At 36.3% G+C, this 13788-nt stretch overlaps 4 protein-coding genes across 8 annotated transcripts; 2 read left to right on the forward strand and 2 right to left on the reverse strand.

Annotated features, from left to right (window-relative positions):
• The first annotated feature begins 76 nt into the window (after window positions 1-76).
• Window positions 77-3117, forward strand: LOC131784613 (DNA-directed RNA polymerase II subunit GRINL1A-like). Of its 4 annotated transcripts, none has more exons than XM_066165566.1 (6): window positions 77-97; window positions 560-771; window positions 882-1230; window positions 1578-1643; window positions 2285-2376; window positions 2976-3117. In XM_066165566.1, exons 2-6 carry the CDS (start codon window positions 689-691, stop codon window positions 3076-3078), a joined length of 693 nt encoding a protein of 230 aa, XP_066021663.1. In that variant the 5' UTR covers window positions 77-97; window positions 560-688; the 3' UTR covers window positions 3079-3117. The 4 variants fall into 4 exon arrangements, with proteins under 4 accessions (XP_066021663.1, XP_066021661.1, XP_058957419.2 ...); XM_066165564.1 differs by having other exon boundaries at window positions 80-188; window positions 560-621; XM_059101436.2 differs by having other exon boundaries at window positions 82-174.
• A 458-nt stretch (window positions 3118-3575) lies between these two features.
• On the reverse strand, window positions 3576-8396 carry LOC131784595 (protein C1orf43 homolog). 2 transcript variants are annotated; one of them, XM_059101429.2, is made up of 8 exons: window positions 8111-8396; window positions 7920-8021; window positions 6496-6619; window positions 5963-6022; window positions 5666-5832; window positions 5249-5307; window positions 4692-4804; window positions 3614-3753 (listed from the first exon to the last, which is right to left on the reverse strand). In XM_059101429.2, exons 1-7 carry the CDS (start codon window positions 8198-8200, stop codon window positions 4711-4713), a joined length of 696 nt encoding a protein of 231 aa, XP_058957412.1. In that variant the 5' UTR covers window positions 8201-8396; the 3' UTR covers window positions 3614-3753; window positions 4692-4710. The 2 variants fall into 2 exon arrangements, with proteins under 2 accessions (XP_058957406.1, XP_058957412.1); XM_059101423.2 differs by lacking the exon at window positions 4692-4804 and having other exon boundaries at window positions 3576-3753.
• An 86-nt stretch (window positions 8397-8482) lies between these two features.
• LOC131784468 (DNA repair protein complementing XP-A cells homolog) lies at window positions 8483-11889 on the forward strand. The gene is made up of 6 exons (XM_059101282.2): window positions 8483-8805; window positions 9191-9296; window positions 9410-9458; window positions 10097-10210; window positions 10766-10883; window positions 10974-11889. Exons 1-6 carry the CDS (start codon window positions 8544-8546, stop codon window positions 11126-11128), a joined length of 804 nt encoding a protein of 267 aa, XP_058957265.1. The 5' UTR covers window positions 8483-8543; the 3' UTR covers window positions 11129-11889.
• On the reverse strand, window positions 11483-13756 carry LOC131784477 (phosphopantothenoylcysteine decarboxylase-like). Its single transcript, XM_059101295.2, has 6 exons — window positions 13478-13756; window positions 12800-12895; window positions 12355-12393; window positions 12127-12216; window positions 11879-12047; window positions 11483-11623 (listed from the first exon to the last, which is right to left on the reverse strand). The coding sequence occupies exons 1-6, from the start codon at window positions 13610-13612 to the stop codon at window positions 11553-11555; spliced, it is 600 nt and encodes a 199-aa protein (XP_058957278.1). The 5' UTR covers window positions 13613-13756; the 3' UTR covers window positions 11483-11552.
• Between the last annotated feature and the right edge of the window lie 32 nt (window positions 13757-13788).

Raw genomic sequence — 13788 nt, forward strand, 5'->3', positions numbered from 1 at the left:
CGATCGACAAGAAATTGGAGAGGAGGCCAGCAGTCAGTCAGCGGAAGTCAGCGGACATAAGCAATAACTTGAGTGGTTCCAAAGCAATATGGTGGAGGTAGATAGAGATTATATTTTCCTAACCCTTGATCACGAATCTTTCCTCATAGATCAGGTGGATGACACGAAAAAAAAGTTCGTTGCAGAAGGTCTTTGTTTCTTTGTAATGCGTTTAATATGTAACTCGTGTCTATGAATGTATTTTCTGATTTTGTTGTTATTTACACAGCCATCAGCTGTGAATGTAACTACTGCCATTTATGTAGATTCTTAGGCAAGACTGCAGTTTCGATTCTTTCTGAATCTCGTCAGTTGCCTCCTAAGAGCGAATTCATCACGGAGGAATGACAGGAGTCGCGCAGGCCCGTAAACGCTTTTTACTTTCGAAAGAACGGCAGGAGACAGTGAATCCTCATCATATTCCACTTATAATCACCCCACCTCGCTGCCAACAAAGATGTTCACTCGACCGCGACATGATACAAATGACTCACTTTTTGTATTACTTTTTGTATCATAGATCTACTCAGAAATTATCACATCTTCAACCCGGCTAACATATGGTCCGGTGCATCCTTCATTGTAAGTTGGATGACTCTGTGAAATGTGGAGCAGTAGTTACTGTTTGTAGTTCCTACCTATAAAACCCATGGCGGAGAAAAAAGACTGGAGCAAGTTATCGACAAAGGAGCTGTTGGAAATGCTACAAAGACAAGAAAAGCTTGTTAATAAGTGGGTCTTCCATTTCCTCCCATTTCCCAGAATTTTAAATGCATGGTCATAGACTTTCCACCTAAATGGCTCATTATTTTCATCTATTTGTACTTGCAATTTTAATACAGGAAGTTCTTGCAAAGCCTACCTGACAAAGGCAAGAAGATAATCGAGACAGTCAAACGACTCAAGGATCTGATTTCTCAGAGGGAAAAGTTAGAACTTCAAGATATCGATGCACAGTTTGAGAAGTTGACAGTGTCACAGCCTGTCCAAAAAACAAGAGTTGATTTGTTAGACAGTGATGATAGTGATGATAATGATAGAATACTGTCAGGCTCTGATCATAAAGACACTGCTAATGTAAATAAGCAATCAAGTGGGAGTCAACATGAGGAAGCAATGGATTCAAAGTCTTCAAGTGGAAGAACATGGGATTACAAGTCAGCTGCAACACCTGCAACATATAAGTTTGAGGTAACAGGAAGACTCTGCCTTCTTTTATTGCACTGAGATCGACATGTGTTCTAGAGGCAATTATACACAGGCTGAAGATGAGCTGTTGCTGTATGTGTCTCACTTCTTTGATTAAACAGGCCAAGGATAGCTATAGGAAAGGAAGGGTCTGGAAATGGTATTTACCCATGTTTAGATGCAGGGGTGTCACTGAGGCTCAGAATAAAACTAATTTTTTTTTTGTTTCAAAAATACTTGAACTTGTGCAGGACAAAGGAGGAGATCCATAAAATGAATATTTGTTCAGATAATACTCAAAATCTAATGTGCAGTTCCTATTCCTCATTCTAAAAGTTCTTTCTCCACAGATAGCAAAGCCAATTTCGTTAGAAGAATCCTTTAAACTTCAACAAGAACAAGAGAAAAGACGAAAGGTGTGAATTACACACACAATAACAAATGCGTTACTAGCACACAATCAGGTTTCATTTTAGACTCTACTTTGAGTGTATCATGACAATTTTGTAGCAGTATAACTAAACTCACATTCCAAATCAAATATTTCAATCAACTAATATGAGGTAAATACTAACTAAAGGCTTTTTATAAGGGGCTAAATGAACCAAGTGTGAACTCAGCATGTAACACATAGTTGAAATTTGTAACGCATAGTTGAAATTTGGTGGGCATAATGGTTATAAGTATAAATCTACAAATGTTCCATTACAAATGCTGTAGCCTGATAGGTTATGTTACTGGCAGTCTATTCTGTGATTCATAGATAACCTAACATAGTCTGCTCATAAACAAAAACATGCACAAAAGCACAAGCTTGTCTTGGTTCGAAGTTTTGAAGGATCAGTTGATTTATACTGAAACAGTTCTATTACTTGCTCTTAATTTCTGTGATGGTTTATCCTGACTTTTCCCTCATCTACTACAGTGAAATAGAAATGTCAAGCTCATGAGCAAATTGATAAATAGAAGCCTAAAGCTTACAACCTTTAGTTAAATATTCTGAACTCTGAAATGAAAATTATTCTGCCATTACCCAATAATATTTGCTTATTTGTAGGATCTTCAAGCTCAACAAGCAACAATGAAGCTTAGAGAACAAAGCTATCAGGTTGGAACATACCACTCAATGCAAGTTTCAAATCCTCTTCAGTATCCTTTATTGCTGCTTCTTTCAACATGACAGGAAAAATTTTGTGTTTAATTTAATTACTGTACACAAATTAATTATCAGGAGATGCCAGGGGATGTGTACATGAAGCAGATTCTTGTTACTCAGAAGCTCCTTAGGAAAAACTGAGTAACAGGTTGTTTGTGTTCCTTTACAAATTACAGTCAATCTTGACTCTTGAAGCCCTTGTGAATATAAGTTTTCACACCTTAATTTAAAGAATTACACGTTGTTGAAAAGCATGTGAAACACTATTTGAAAGGGATCTCATTTATTACATGCTCTTCAAATGCTTTTCATATGCATTTTATATGCATCATTATGACATTTTGATGTAAAATAAGTACAGAAGCTGTTTGAAGACTGTGCCTAAACTCTACCATTTGGAGGGCCCAAGTACTTTCAGATATGCCTCCTGTTTTCCTACTTTTAAAATAGGTCTTGAAGGCATTAATCTTGCTTGCACAGACAGAACACTGCTGAGCTTGAATTGCTCAACTTGGATTGTTTCATTTAAATACAGGATAGACATTATTTGTACATGTTAAATATCTTTCAAAAACTTAACTATATTTACAAGATATCAAGAAACAGTTCTGGAGAATCACTCAAGTGATGACAGTGACCCTGAAGAATATAATGCAAGGCCCTTTAAAATGGACAGTGAGGATGATGGTGACTAAAGAAACCATAGAAAACTATGTATCACTGTAAGCTTATAAAGTATATATTATGTAAATAACAATTTTTTTTTACAGATTTTGTTTTGGTAGTTATTTACTTTGCTGAATTACCAGCAAAACAAACTGTACAGCATCACTCAGTAGACAATAAGCTAACGAAGCTTTTTTCGATATTCATATTGGTTCCTGAGAAAATCTACCTAAAGCAAAATATGCAAATCAAGATCCCAGATGAAAGCCCACAGCTAAAATCAACACTCTGCTGGAGGCCTTTCCAATAGTGACACCTTTTGCTCTTTGAACAGGTTCCCCTCGAACATTCTTCCAGTCATATATTGCATTATTTTAAAGATGTCACATTTTTTCAGAAAATTAAACTTAACTACTTCCTCTTACTAAAGAGCAAAAATTTTCTTTCCTGTACACAGGCATAAGAAATTTTTAAGTCTTTAAATAGAATTCCTGAAAAGTCAAATGGTCTCCAAGTTTGTTAAAGTTCACATGCTCATGGCACCACTTCTTGTCATGTTCCCAGAATCAGCTTCTGTTTCTGGTATTGCTTTTACTTCCATACTTGGTTCCTCTATCTTTGTGCTTGATGGCGGCTTTCTGATTGGCTTTTTACTGTTTCCAGCAATTATTAGACTTCCAGGAACATTTACATAAAGACGTACCCTAAACAAATTCATGAAAAACAAGCTTACATCATGGATGCAGTGAATGGAACAACTGTCGCAGATAGAGTAACCACATAGAAAGAGAATTAAACAAAAAACATGAAACATTTAACTAAATGACGTGTTAACCCTTAACCCCCAACATCTGATTGTTAATTCTCCCCTAAAGCTGTTTGACATTTCCTTGTAAATTAGTTACAAGAGTTTGGTGTTAGATCAAGATAACAACTTTTACTTGATAAAAGTGTTCTCATTACTTGTTTACTAGATAATGTATGGACATTATAGGGAGAAGTTACATGTTAATCACTTTTTGGAGTTAAAGGGTGTAATAACTCTCTGTGAAATAATGGCACTTATTACTCTGTTGTCGATGATTGTGCGTATCAACTTAAGTTAGCAGCAATGTTTTTTTTTTGTTACCTGAGAGCTGTAGGAAACATACAAATAATATCACTAAAGGTTTAGCATCACAGTGATATTTATTAGGAGTAATGTTTAGGTATTAATAATGACATTAAATTTAATTTATTAAAATACCTCAATTATTTTAGTTTGTGGTATTAGTGAACTTGTACATATACTTTGTTTGATTACCTGCTTTGTGTTCATCTCATGAACTTTACTTGAAAAATAAAATACTCTCAAATGAGGCAGATATTTTATATGTTATGCAAAAGAAAAATTAGGAAATAAGGATTGCAATTTAATGAAATTTTGGCATAATTCAGGTTAAAAATTACTTTAAAATTAGCAAGCAAATTCATGATGAGTAACAAGAGAGCAATTAATTATGATTACAAAACAATATTAAAATATTGATAAAAATTACTTTAACTGCATGCAAGAAGAAGAAGCTGTAAGATGGCTCTCCTAGATAGTAAAGGGAAGTCATAGGTTGAGTGTTCATGGGAATTAATAAGACCATATACTAACAAAGAGGTTGATTGCAAGATCAGACAAATGCAGGTTTTCCTTTCTTGTTAAATTGAGAAACAGGAGGAGACACAAGTGTGTCTACATTGGGACACTGGTACTCATCTTTCACCCTAGGCACAAAAAATGAAGAAAAATCGAAGAGGTTTAATCATTTTTTTTAAGTTCATTTTTTTATCTGTGTTTAAAGAAAAATTATTTTGATTTAGATCAATTTTAGTTAGGACCAATATAGAACAGGATTGGATTTGCATAAATCATACAGTTTAGTATTAAAATTCTATTGAATTTCTTTCAAATTAACTTTTATTTGCATGTAATAGATTTTTATTCATAATTAACCAACACTCAAGAAGAAAATTCCACATAAAATTACTTCAAAAAGGTTTTTGACTGAAAAAGATGACTAGAGAATATCAACAGGAGACAACCCTTCTAGAGAGGGGACATCATACGGTGTAAACCTTGCATTTAAATGAGAGAGGCAGTATTAGTCACTGTTATACACTTGCACATCATTGTGATTTGTAATTTTCAATACACCTAAGATACCACACCTGTCTTTCAGCTCTTCAACAAGATATGCAAACTTTCTGTACTGCAATGCACCAAATTCCTTAAAGATAAGACAAATTAACATTTTACTCAACACTACGCTACTTAAGTAGATCTAGTTTAATCCATGATGCTAATTCCACTAGTCATCAAGCTTCAAAAACAATTTTAAATTACTATATGCTGACTTGTGTTACTTTTTTTCTCCAGCAATCCAAATTATGATACAAATATTTCTTTGAGTTCTCTCCTCCCATGATTTCTCATGTGTGAATGGGGCGGGGGGGGGGGGAAGTGGATTGTTTTCATTCTCCCTCCCCCCTTCCCCCCTCCCCCCCTTTTTTTTTTTTCGCTTTGTTGCCAATGGCTTTAAGGATATATTTTGCTACCAAATGGAAATTAATTCTATTGTTTAGTACCTTGGTTTCAAATCTTGCATGTTCATACATATCTGCAACTTCTCTGATTGTGTCATCTCCACCACGTATTATATTGTTTGGTGGCCCCTGTAAAGACTTGAGGTGTTCTCTGACTGACTGCTTCTTTTTGCGGCTGTACTTGAAGTCAATAGTGCATAAAAGATCATCTGTGGTAGAGAAAGATATTGAGAAAAATTACACTGCTTTTGAAAGTCAAAGCTGCTTTTATATCTTAAAGCTAGAAGTGACAAGGTATTAATAAGAAATAAAACAAGAAAACTGGTACATTTTGCAGACCTAGTTCTGTCATCTTATCCATAGCTTTCATTCTGTATTTATAGCTTCTGGTGTATTGATCTGTTAAGAATAAAATGGCTGATCAGGAAGATGCATGCATAATGAAGCATTTGTGAATCTCCTTTACACACATCACCCTTAGTATAAAGCTTAACAGTCCCTAGAGAAACCTCATTCAAAATGGATGAGGCTCATAATTGAGAGGAATCACCAAAGGGTGTTGATGCTTTGCAATGCATCCAAGGCTAACAGTAGCAGTGAGGTTTCTGCTACAATATCTCCTGTTTCTACTCTTGCAAGAGAGTTTGAGTAAGTTTAGGCCTATAATTTTATGAACCTATGATTTGTGTTTATGCCATCTGAGTGAGAACATGTCTGACAGGCACAGTACATATGCGAAGGCCTGAAATTGGGGTTATAGTCCACTAACCCATGCAGATTGATGATTGTTGGTGGCAGAATTTTCTTGAAACAAAAAATAGCACTTACAGCTTGTAAAAAAAGAATATCTACACAATATTCATGGTACTAACCTGAAGGAGAATCAAAGTTGGATGTACCATCTGCGGGTTTGTTGAATTGTTCCGATAACATCCTAGGTTCCATTCTTAACTGGGAAATTCTTTGCAAATGAGCAGTAATCTCTCTTCCCAAATCCTGAGGAGAAAAATTCAATTTTATTTGGTTAACCCTTTAAACACTAAGAGTGACCAGCATCTAGTTTCTCCAGACAATTAAACTGCTGAATCATTCATTTTAGTTAATGAGAATAATGGAAATGATTATCAACCGACAAAGCCCTTGATTGTTAAACAAATTATCCTTGTCAGCACCTTAGGAAATCTGTAGATAATAGTATGGAAACTGTGCATACCAATGTTAGGGTGTAAAGGGTTAAAGAACCAAATAGCAAAGCTGAGCTTGCAATCCAGTTCATTAGTAAATATTAGCATGTTAATGTTGCTAATAATGACGTATATGTATTATCATTTATCTCAGAAGGGTCTCAAATCCAAAGTAGATTCCACCATTTCGATGGCAGACTGCCAGTCCAGTCTCCTTGAATGTCAGACAACTCGCCCCCTGGACAATTAGCCCCAGACGATTAGCTCCCAGTCTCTGGACGATTAGCCCCCAGTCTTTGGACAATTAGCCCCCAGTCCCTGGACGATTAGCCCCCAGTCTTAGTTTATGTAAAGGAGAAGTTACGTTCATCTGTTGGTCATTGACTTTTATGAGTTTGTGGCTCCTAAAGGAGCCCTTTTTTTTTGTGAATGTCTATCTTTATTAACATTTAAATAAACACCAATTGACATTAACAAGTAGTCGCCAATAAGTTAAAGTTTCGAAGTTTCGTCCCTGGTTTCTTTCCTTTCCTATTTAAACAACATGACGGAGAAACATTCGTAAAGTATGTAAACAGAAAGAACACAGTTCATTTTTGTAGAATATATAAACAGAAAGAAGACAGTTCACTTTATAATTCGATACGCACGGCAGGGAAACGTTCATAACAAGCAAACAACAAGACAGCAAGAACGTAGTTTACTTAATAATTTAACATGCATGGCAGAGAAATGTTCGTAAAAAGCAAATAACAAGAACATTGTTTATTTCATAATATATGATAGGGAAACGTTCGTAAAAAGTAAAGGGCAAGAACATAATTTATTTCAAGGTTGGTGGGTTGGGGGCTAATAATCCAGAGACTGGAGGCTAATCGTCCAAATACTGGGGGCTAATCGTCCAGAGACTGGGGGCTAGTCGTCTGGGGCTAATTGTCTAGGGGGCGAGTTGTCCGGATACCGTCTCCTTTAGGTGGTGAGGTGGTCTGATTATGTGTCACTTTCTGAAGCATTATTCTTCTCTGTGTTTGGTTGGTTTTAAACAACTGTAATTGACCCATTTCAAAGACTTATTGTCCAACATCACCAAAGATCACTGTACTGTAGCTTACCCTGGGTGCATCACTACCAACAGGGGAGTGTGGTCCTCTTTTTGAAAGTAGCAACATCCTCAGCATTTGCCGCTTCACAATTATCGCAATGAGCAGTACAACCTTTGTAAATTTAAAAAAGAAAAAAAATGAAAATCTGATTTTATTGAAGGTCGAGGGGATACCATATGATACCATTTTAACCAACATACCGATAAGGTGAAAATAATAGTCATCACAAGCCCAACACCACCAAGGTTTTTCAGCAGTTTGGCATCGTAACTGCTCACGGGATCCGCCATGTTCAATCTTCTCTTCACGCCTTTAAACGGCTTACGACAAATCTCCACGTTCTTTTGAAAAACCTTGCAAATAGTTTGAACTATAATTAGCTCAACATTTTAAGCATCGCGATGACTACTCATGTAAATCACCAAATTTCAGCTAAATAAGAATGCTTAGCTGGGAAGCTCCTGAGAAGTAACTTTCATCAGAGTAACTCGCCCGCGATACTGTATGTTACGGGCAGCGGATTATAATGGTTTGGCGGTAGGTACGTCATGTATGGGCACAGCCAAGCACAATGTTCAAGATGGCGAGCGACTGATCTGGAGGAATCTTCCCACTAAAATTGATAATCTCAATATGGCAGAGAGGAAACTTACAGATGCACAAAAGGCTCGTATTGAGAGAAATCGCCAAAGGGCGTTGATGCTTCGCAATGCAAGGCTTTCCAATCGACCTTATCCAGAAATGAAATTGCGAGATGGCGATGCATCCAAGGCTAACAGTAGCAGTGAGGCCTCTGCGACAATATCTCGTGTTGTTGATACAGGGGGTGGGTTTTTATTAGACCCGGAGGAAGATGAAAGCCAAGGAGAGAGAAATAATCTTGTTAGAGAACCAGGTCAGTTCATAGAGCGGAGAGTAGGCCTGAAGACGAAGGGTCGTAAAATCTTACGTAATGTATTCCAGTATACATTTTTTTTCGTATTTTAACCAATGTTGGTTTATTTTGTACTATCGTTTAGTGTCCTCAATGATTTCTGTCGGGCTAAATACCTTGGCAACCAAATTAAGATTCTTATTTACCCTCGCGTTGGGGTGTAGGGGTGGGGGGGAGGGGGTTGAAATTTTCATGCCCCTTTGGACCCCCCCTGAGGTTACCTCTTAATAAACTGATTTCTTAAGAGGATCAAAATAGATCTACACCCATAAGAGACTGCAGAGCAGTTATCACTTTTACTGTGTTTATAATTAAAGTAAGGTTTATTTTGATCCCTTAAAAACAGCACCCATTCTCTATGGAGATCAGCTGCATTGCCTTGAATGCCAAAAAGAATTCCTAACATCATACATCTACAAACACTTCGAGGTTTATGTTTGTGATAATTGTAGGTAGGTGGAGAAATTTATTTAGAGCTTTCTTGGCTATGAATTCCTTTTAGAATCCTTTTGTGGTATTAAGTATCATTTTTGAGTAATTTCTAATGTACTGTTCTCTTTTGTAGAGACCCTGATGAAAAGCATTCACTAATAACAAAGACAGAAGCTAAGGAGGTGTGGATCTGTTTAATTTTCAACAAAATTTACAAAAGGATTTCTAAGTATTCTGTAAACAGATATTTACACAAAAACTCTTACAGGTGTTATTGCTGTTAATGCTATAAGTTAACAAAAATGGATAGGTTTTAGGTCAACCCTCTAACCCTAAGGGTCCCTAGCATCTTATTTCTCACTAAGGTATCACTGCTGAATCCAACATTAGGCTCATGAGAATTAAGGAAATGATCACAAATTTAAAGGAGCTATTGATTATTAACTTGACTCCCTCATCCATGCCATAGGAAATGTATTAAGAACAACATGAAGGAAATAAGGAATTCAGGTTGAGACTATTTCAAACTAGGGGGTAAGTTTCTAAAGAAACTGTGGTGCTAAGTCAGTGGGGGAGTATAACAGGGTAGATATAGTATTATCAACTTATAGTTTGAAAGCTGATGTTTTGAGTGTTAGCCCTTTGTCAGAGTGAGCATATTTCAAACTAGATTGATTTGTGTTCTTCATTGAAGATGTATGAAATTCTAATTTGAACAAAGGAAAAGTCAAATTTAGCTGGTTTGAAATCATTAAAAACTAAATTTTTTCAACTTTTACAAATACTTCATGGTTATTTGAAATTAACTTTTTTTTCTTAGCAATTTCTCTTAAAAGACTGTGACTTGGACAAGAGAGAGCCGCCTTTGAAATTCATTTTAAAGAAGAATCCACATAGCTCCAGGGGAGAAATGAAACTCTATCTAAAATCGCAGGTGGGTCATTCCCCTTTCTGCAAAATATTACCGAGCACTGAATTTATTCAAAGGCAGTATTTGATTGAGTAATATACTAAACATGGTGTCAGAAATGTAGTTTGCCAGTATGACTGAGATGAGTTGCGGAAAGGTTTGCAGGGGGGGTCTGGCACTAATAATGAGAGGCTCACATTACTCAAAGCCTGATATTTTTGAAAAGGCAAAGAAATGCTTGTACCAAAGCACAATTAATGAGGGTCCACTTATAGGTTATCAGAATTGCAGCTAGTGTCCAGCACTAATCTCGTTAACTGTTTAACTCTCAATATCTCATTAGTAATTCTCCTTACTGTCAGCCAACTGATTCTCGTTGTTATTTTTGAGAATTTGGTATCAGATCAATTAGTAATCCCATAATTGATATTTTTCTTTATTCTCATCACTTGTCTGCATGATATTGTGTGGATATAGTAAGGAGAAATTTTGTCTTGGTCACTCACAGGATTTAAAAGGTTAAGAACATCATCATCAGTTAGGTTTTGATATGAGTGGTACGAACATTCTTTGCTGTAGATTGTTGAACGTGCTTTTGAGGTGTGGGGAGGAGAGGATGGTCTTGAAGAAGCTAGACAGGGCAGAGCAGAGAAGAGAGAAGTTCAAAAACAAAGAAAATTTGACAAGAAAGTTAAAGGTTTGCTTCATTTTACATCTTTCAAATCTAAAACCATTCAAAATGTACCAACCATTCTAGTCTCGTTTTGTCTTTTCTTCCATGCAACAGAACTTCGTCGTGCAGTAAGAACAAGCACATGGAAGAAAGATACTAGTAGACACCAGCATCAGTTTGAGGAAGAAGAAGAATATAATGAGGAAACTGATGAATGGACAAAAACATGCAAGACATGTGGTTATCAATTGACTTATGAAAAGATGTGAGACAAACAAAGAATGAAACAATCTATTTATTTCCTCACTATACATGTATAAAAATCTAATTTATTTCAGCTTTATTACGCTGTAAATGTTTTAAGTATTGTCGATTCATATACATTGCATTCCAAGACTGAGTTTAAGGTCTTGAAATAATAGGTTAGCTTGTAGGCAAATGAATAGAGTATGTTGAATTCGCGACCCTTAAGGGTGAAGGGAATTGGGTTTGATCTATAAGTTGCAATCATAAACTTCAAATGCAATGTATTATTTGAACAGGACTAGTCAAAAATGATAGAAAAATGTGAGTCCATTGCAATACATAATGTTTTTTTATGTTGCTCAAAGGAAAAATGTAATGTGTCAACTTGACCCTACAGAATTCTGGTTGATATTATAAACTAAAAAAAAAAAAAGGAGATTTATACTATCATTTCATTGTTTCCAAGTGATCTTTTACTATTGCTACAATACTTGTAACTTCAGCCATTGCTCCAATACCTAAAATATGTAAAAAAAAAGACGGCAAATTACATGACTCAACATGTATTTTTTGCTTATAATTTTCCATTTACCAGTATTTGAGAAAAATTGTTGCAGAGTTCTTGAGAGCTTGATTGACTGGCTGACTTATATTATAGACAGAGACACTAACAGAATAATAGAATAAGTATAACTCAGGTTCTAGGAACAAATTCATGTTTTACAGAAGAAAAACATCAGGTATATACATGGAATAGTCCAAATAAATCTTACCAGTATCCTTGCATGCCAGAGTCTTTTTGATTGGTGGGACATATGTATATCCTAAGTTAATTAGCCGTTCAACCTGCTCAGAGGTGATTGGGTGTTCCCACATTAGAGTGTTCATTGCTGGGCAGAACAGTAAAGGTTTCTTAAGATCCCATGCACGGACTATGCAGGTCTGGTAATAAGCAAAAGAATATGTTGTCAGCAATGGCTAAGTTTGCTAAGTGAGTTGAAAGCTAAAGGTTTGAACTCACCAAGAGGTTGTCGCACAAACCATTTGCCATTTTGGCCATAGTGTTGGCATCAAGTGGTGCAATAACCAAAATGTCAGCCCAACGTCGCAGCTACTGGAAAGTGATAAACATTTCTTAGATGTTTCAAGAATGTTTTGAACATGAAAACTACAGCATTTTCAAAACTATCTCAAACAAACTATTGGATTCCTCTGGTAACTTTTTTAGAAATAAAACAAAAGTTTTTACCTCAATATGCAAAACCGGATCTTGCATTGTACTCCATGCCTACCAGTATAAACAGATCACAATCATTACTTACATCAGAGAAATTTGCTGAGCCAACAACTGTGAAAAGGCAGAAAACAAAAACGTGTTTTTAAAAAGGAAGACCTTGGAACAGGAATAATTAAAATGTAGATAAAATTTCTGACTAAATGATTTCCTACTCTTAATATTTCTTGCTGCCATTTGGGGCATATGAAGGTTTTCTTTGTTATCTCTTACCAGACAGAAGGGGAGCAAATACTCCTGAAGAAAATCTCCCCTCTTTGCTAACCCTTTGGTAGATATTTCCCACATGAGATACACCAGTTCTTAAATCATATGCATGAAGCACTAAATAAATTAGATAAAGAACAATATACAAATAAATACAACATCATGATGTAACATTAAACAAAGCGGGGCTTACCTCCCATTCGTCCTTGTCACTGAAAACCTTCACAGGAATTTTGTCTTTATCAAAAAAGTGCATAGAGTGTTCTGTTCCAACAACCTGGATATTTGGCTGTTTGTATTAAGAAATAAATAGGAACAAGGAATTACTAAACTACAAATCGATACAGTGTTACGTATGTCAGCTGTTCAAGTTCTTTCGCTCTGACGAAGGGCTAACGCTCGAAACGTCAGCTTTGAAGCTCTTTACATACGGTGGACAATTTACATTTATTAACTCAGTTGATAAAACCAAATTGTCCCCCACCGACATAGCACCACTGTTTCTGAACAAATTTACCCCCTTTATTCAGCTGTTCAAGTAATTTGGTATCAAGTCAATCTGGTCCAACTTGTGTGTAGTAGAGGGGATCAAGAATTGAGCTCAACCTAATTAAGGTCAACCAATTAGTAAAGCACATGGTGACAATCAAATTCACCACATGTTATCCATGTGAATTAAAAATTGATATGTTACATGACAAGAATGTAGATTTTGATCGGGATCAGAGCGCAAATTTCAAGGCAGTAAGTAATTTCACTCTCAGATGTTGATAATCAGTAAACAACCCTAAAGACGAGTGAGTGACATGTTTCTAGGTCCGCTTGAATGCACATCGCGAAAGATTTCAGAGATTACACAAATGTATGGTACCTTTGGTTGTAAGCGATGCAGCTCATCTACAAGTTTCGGTAACTTTATACTCGCCACGCTTCCAGTGACTCCAATCAAAATATTTTTCTCCGACTTGTTCCTCTTGTTTGGTGGAGGTCCATCGTCCTCCGCCATTTTGGATTGATATTATTATTATGGCAACTGCTGACCAATGCCTGAGCATTTGATCGGGCAATGTCGAGCCCAGGGTCATTTTTGCTCCTTGTCAGCGGTATGATCGCACAAATAATGACGCAGTGCGGAAGGGTACAGAAGGACGTGGGGGCCCTCCGGAATACAAATCCTGACTG

Source organism: Pocillopora verrucosa, chromosome 4 (genome assembly GCF_036669915.1).
Source record: "Pocillopora verrucosa isolate sample1 chromosome 4, ASM3666991v2, whole genome shotgun sequence".
Taxonomy (NCBI): Eukaryota; Metazoa; Cnidaria; class Anthozoa; order Scleractinia; family Pocilloporidae; genus Pocillopora; species Pocillopora verrucosa.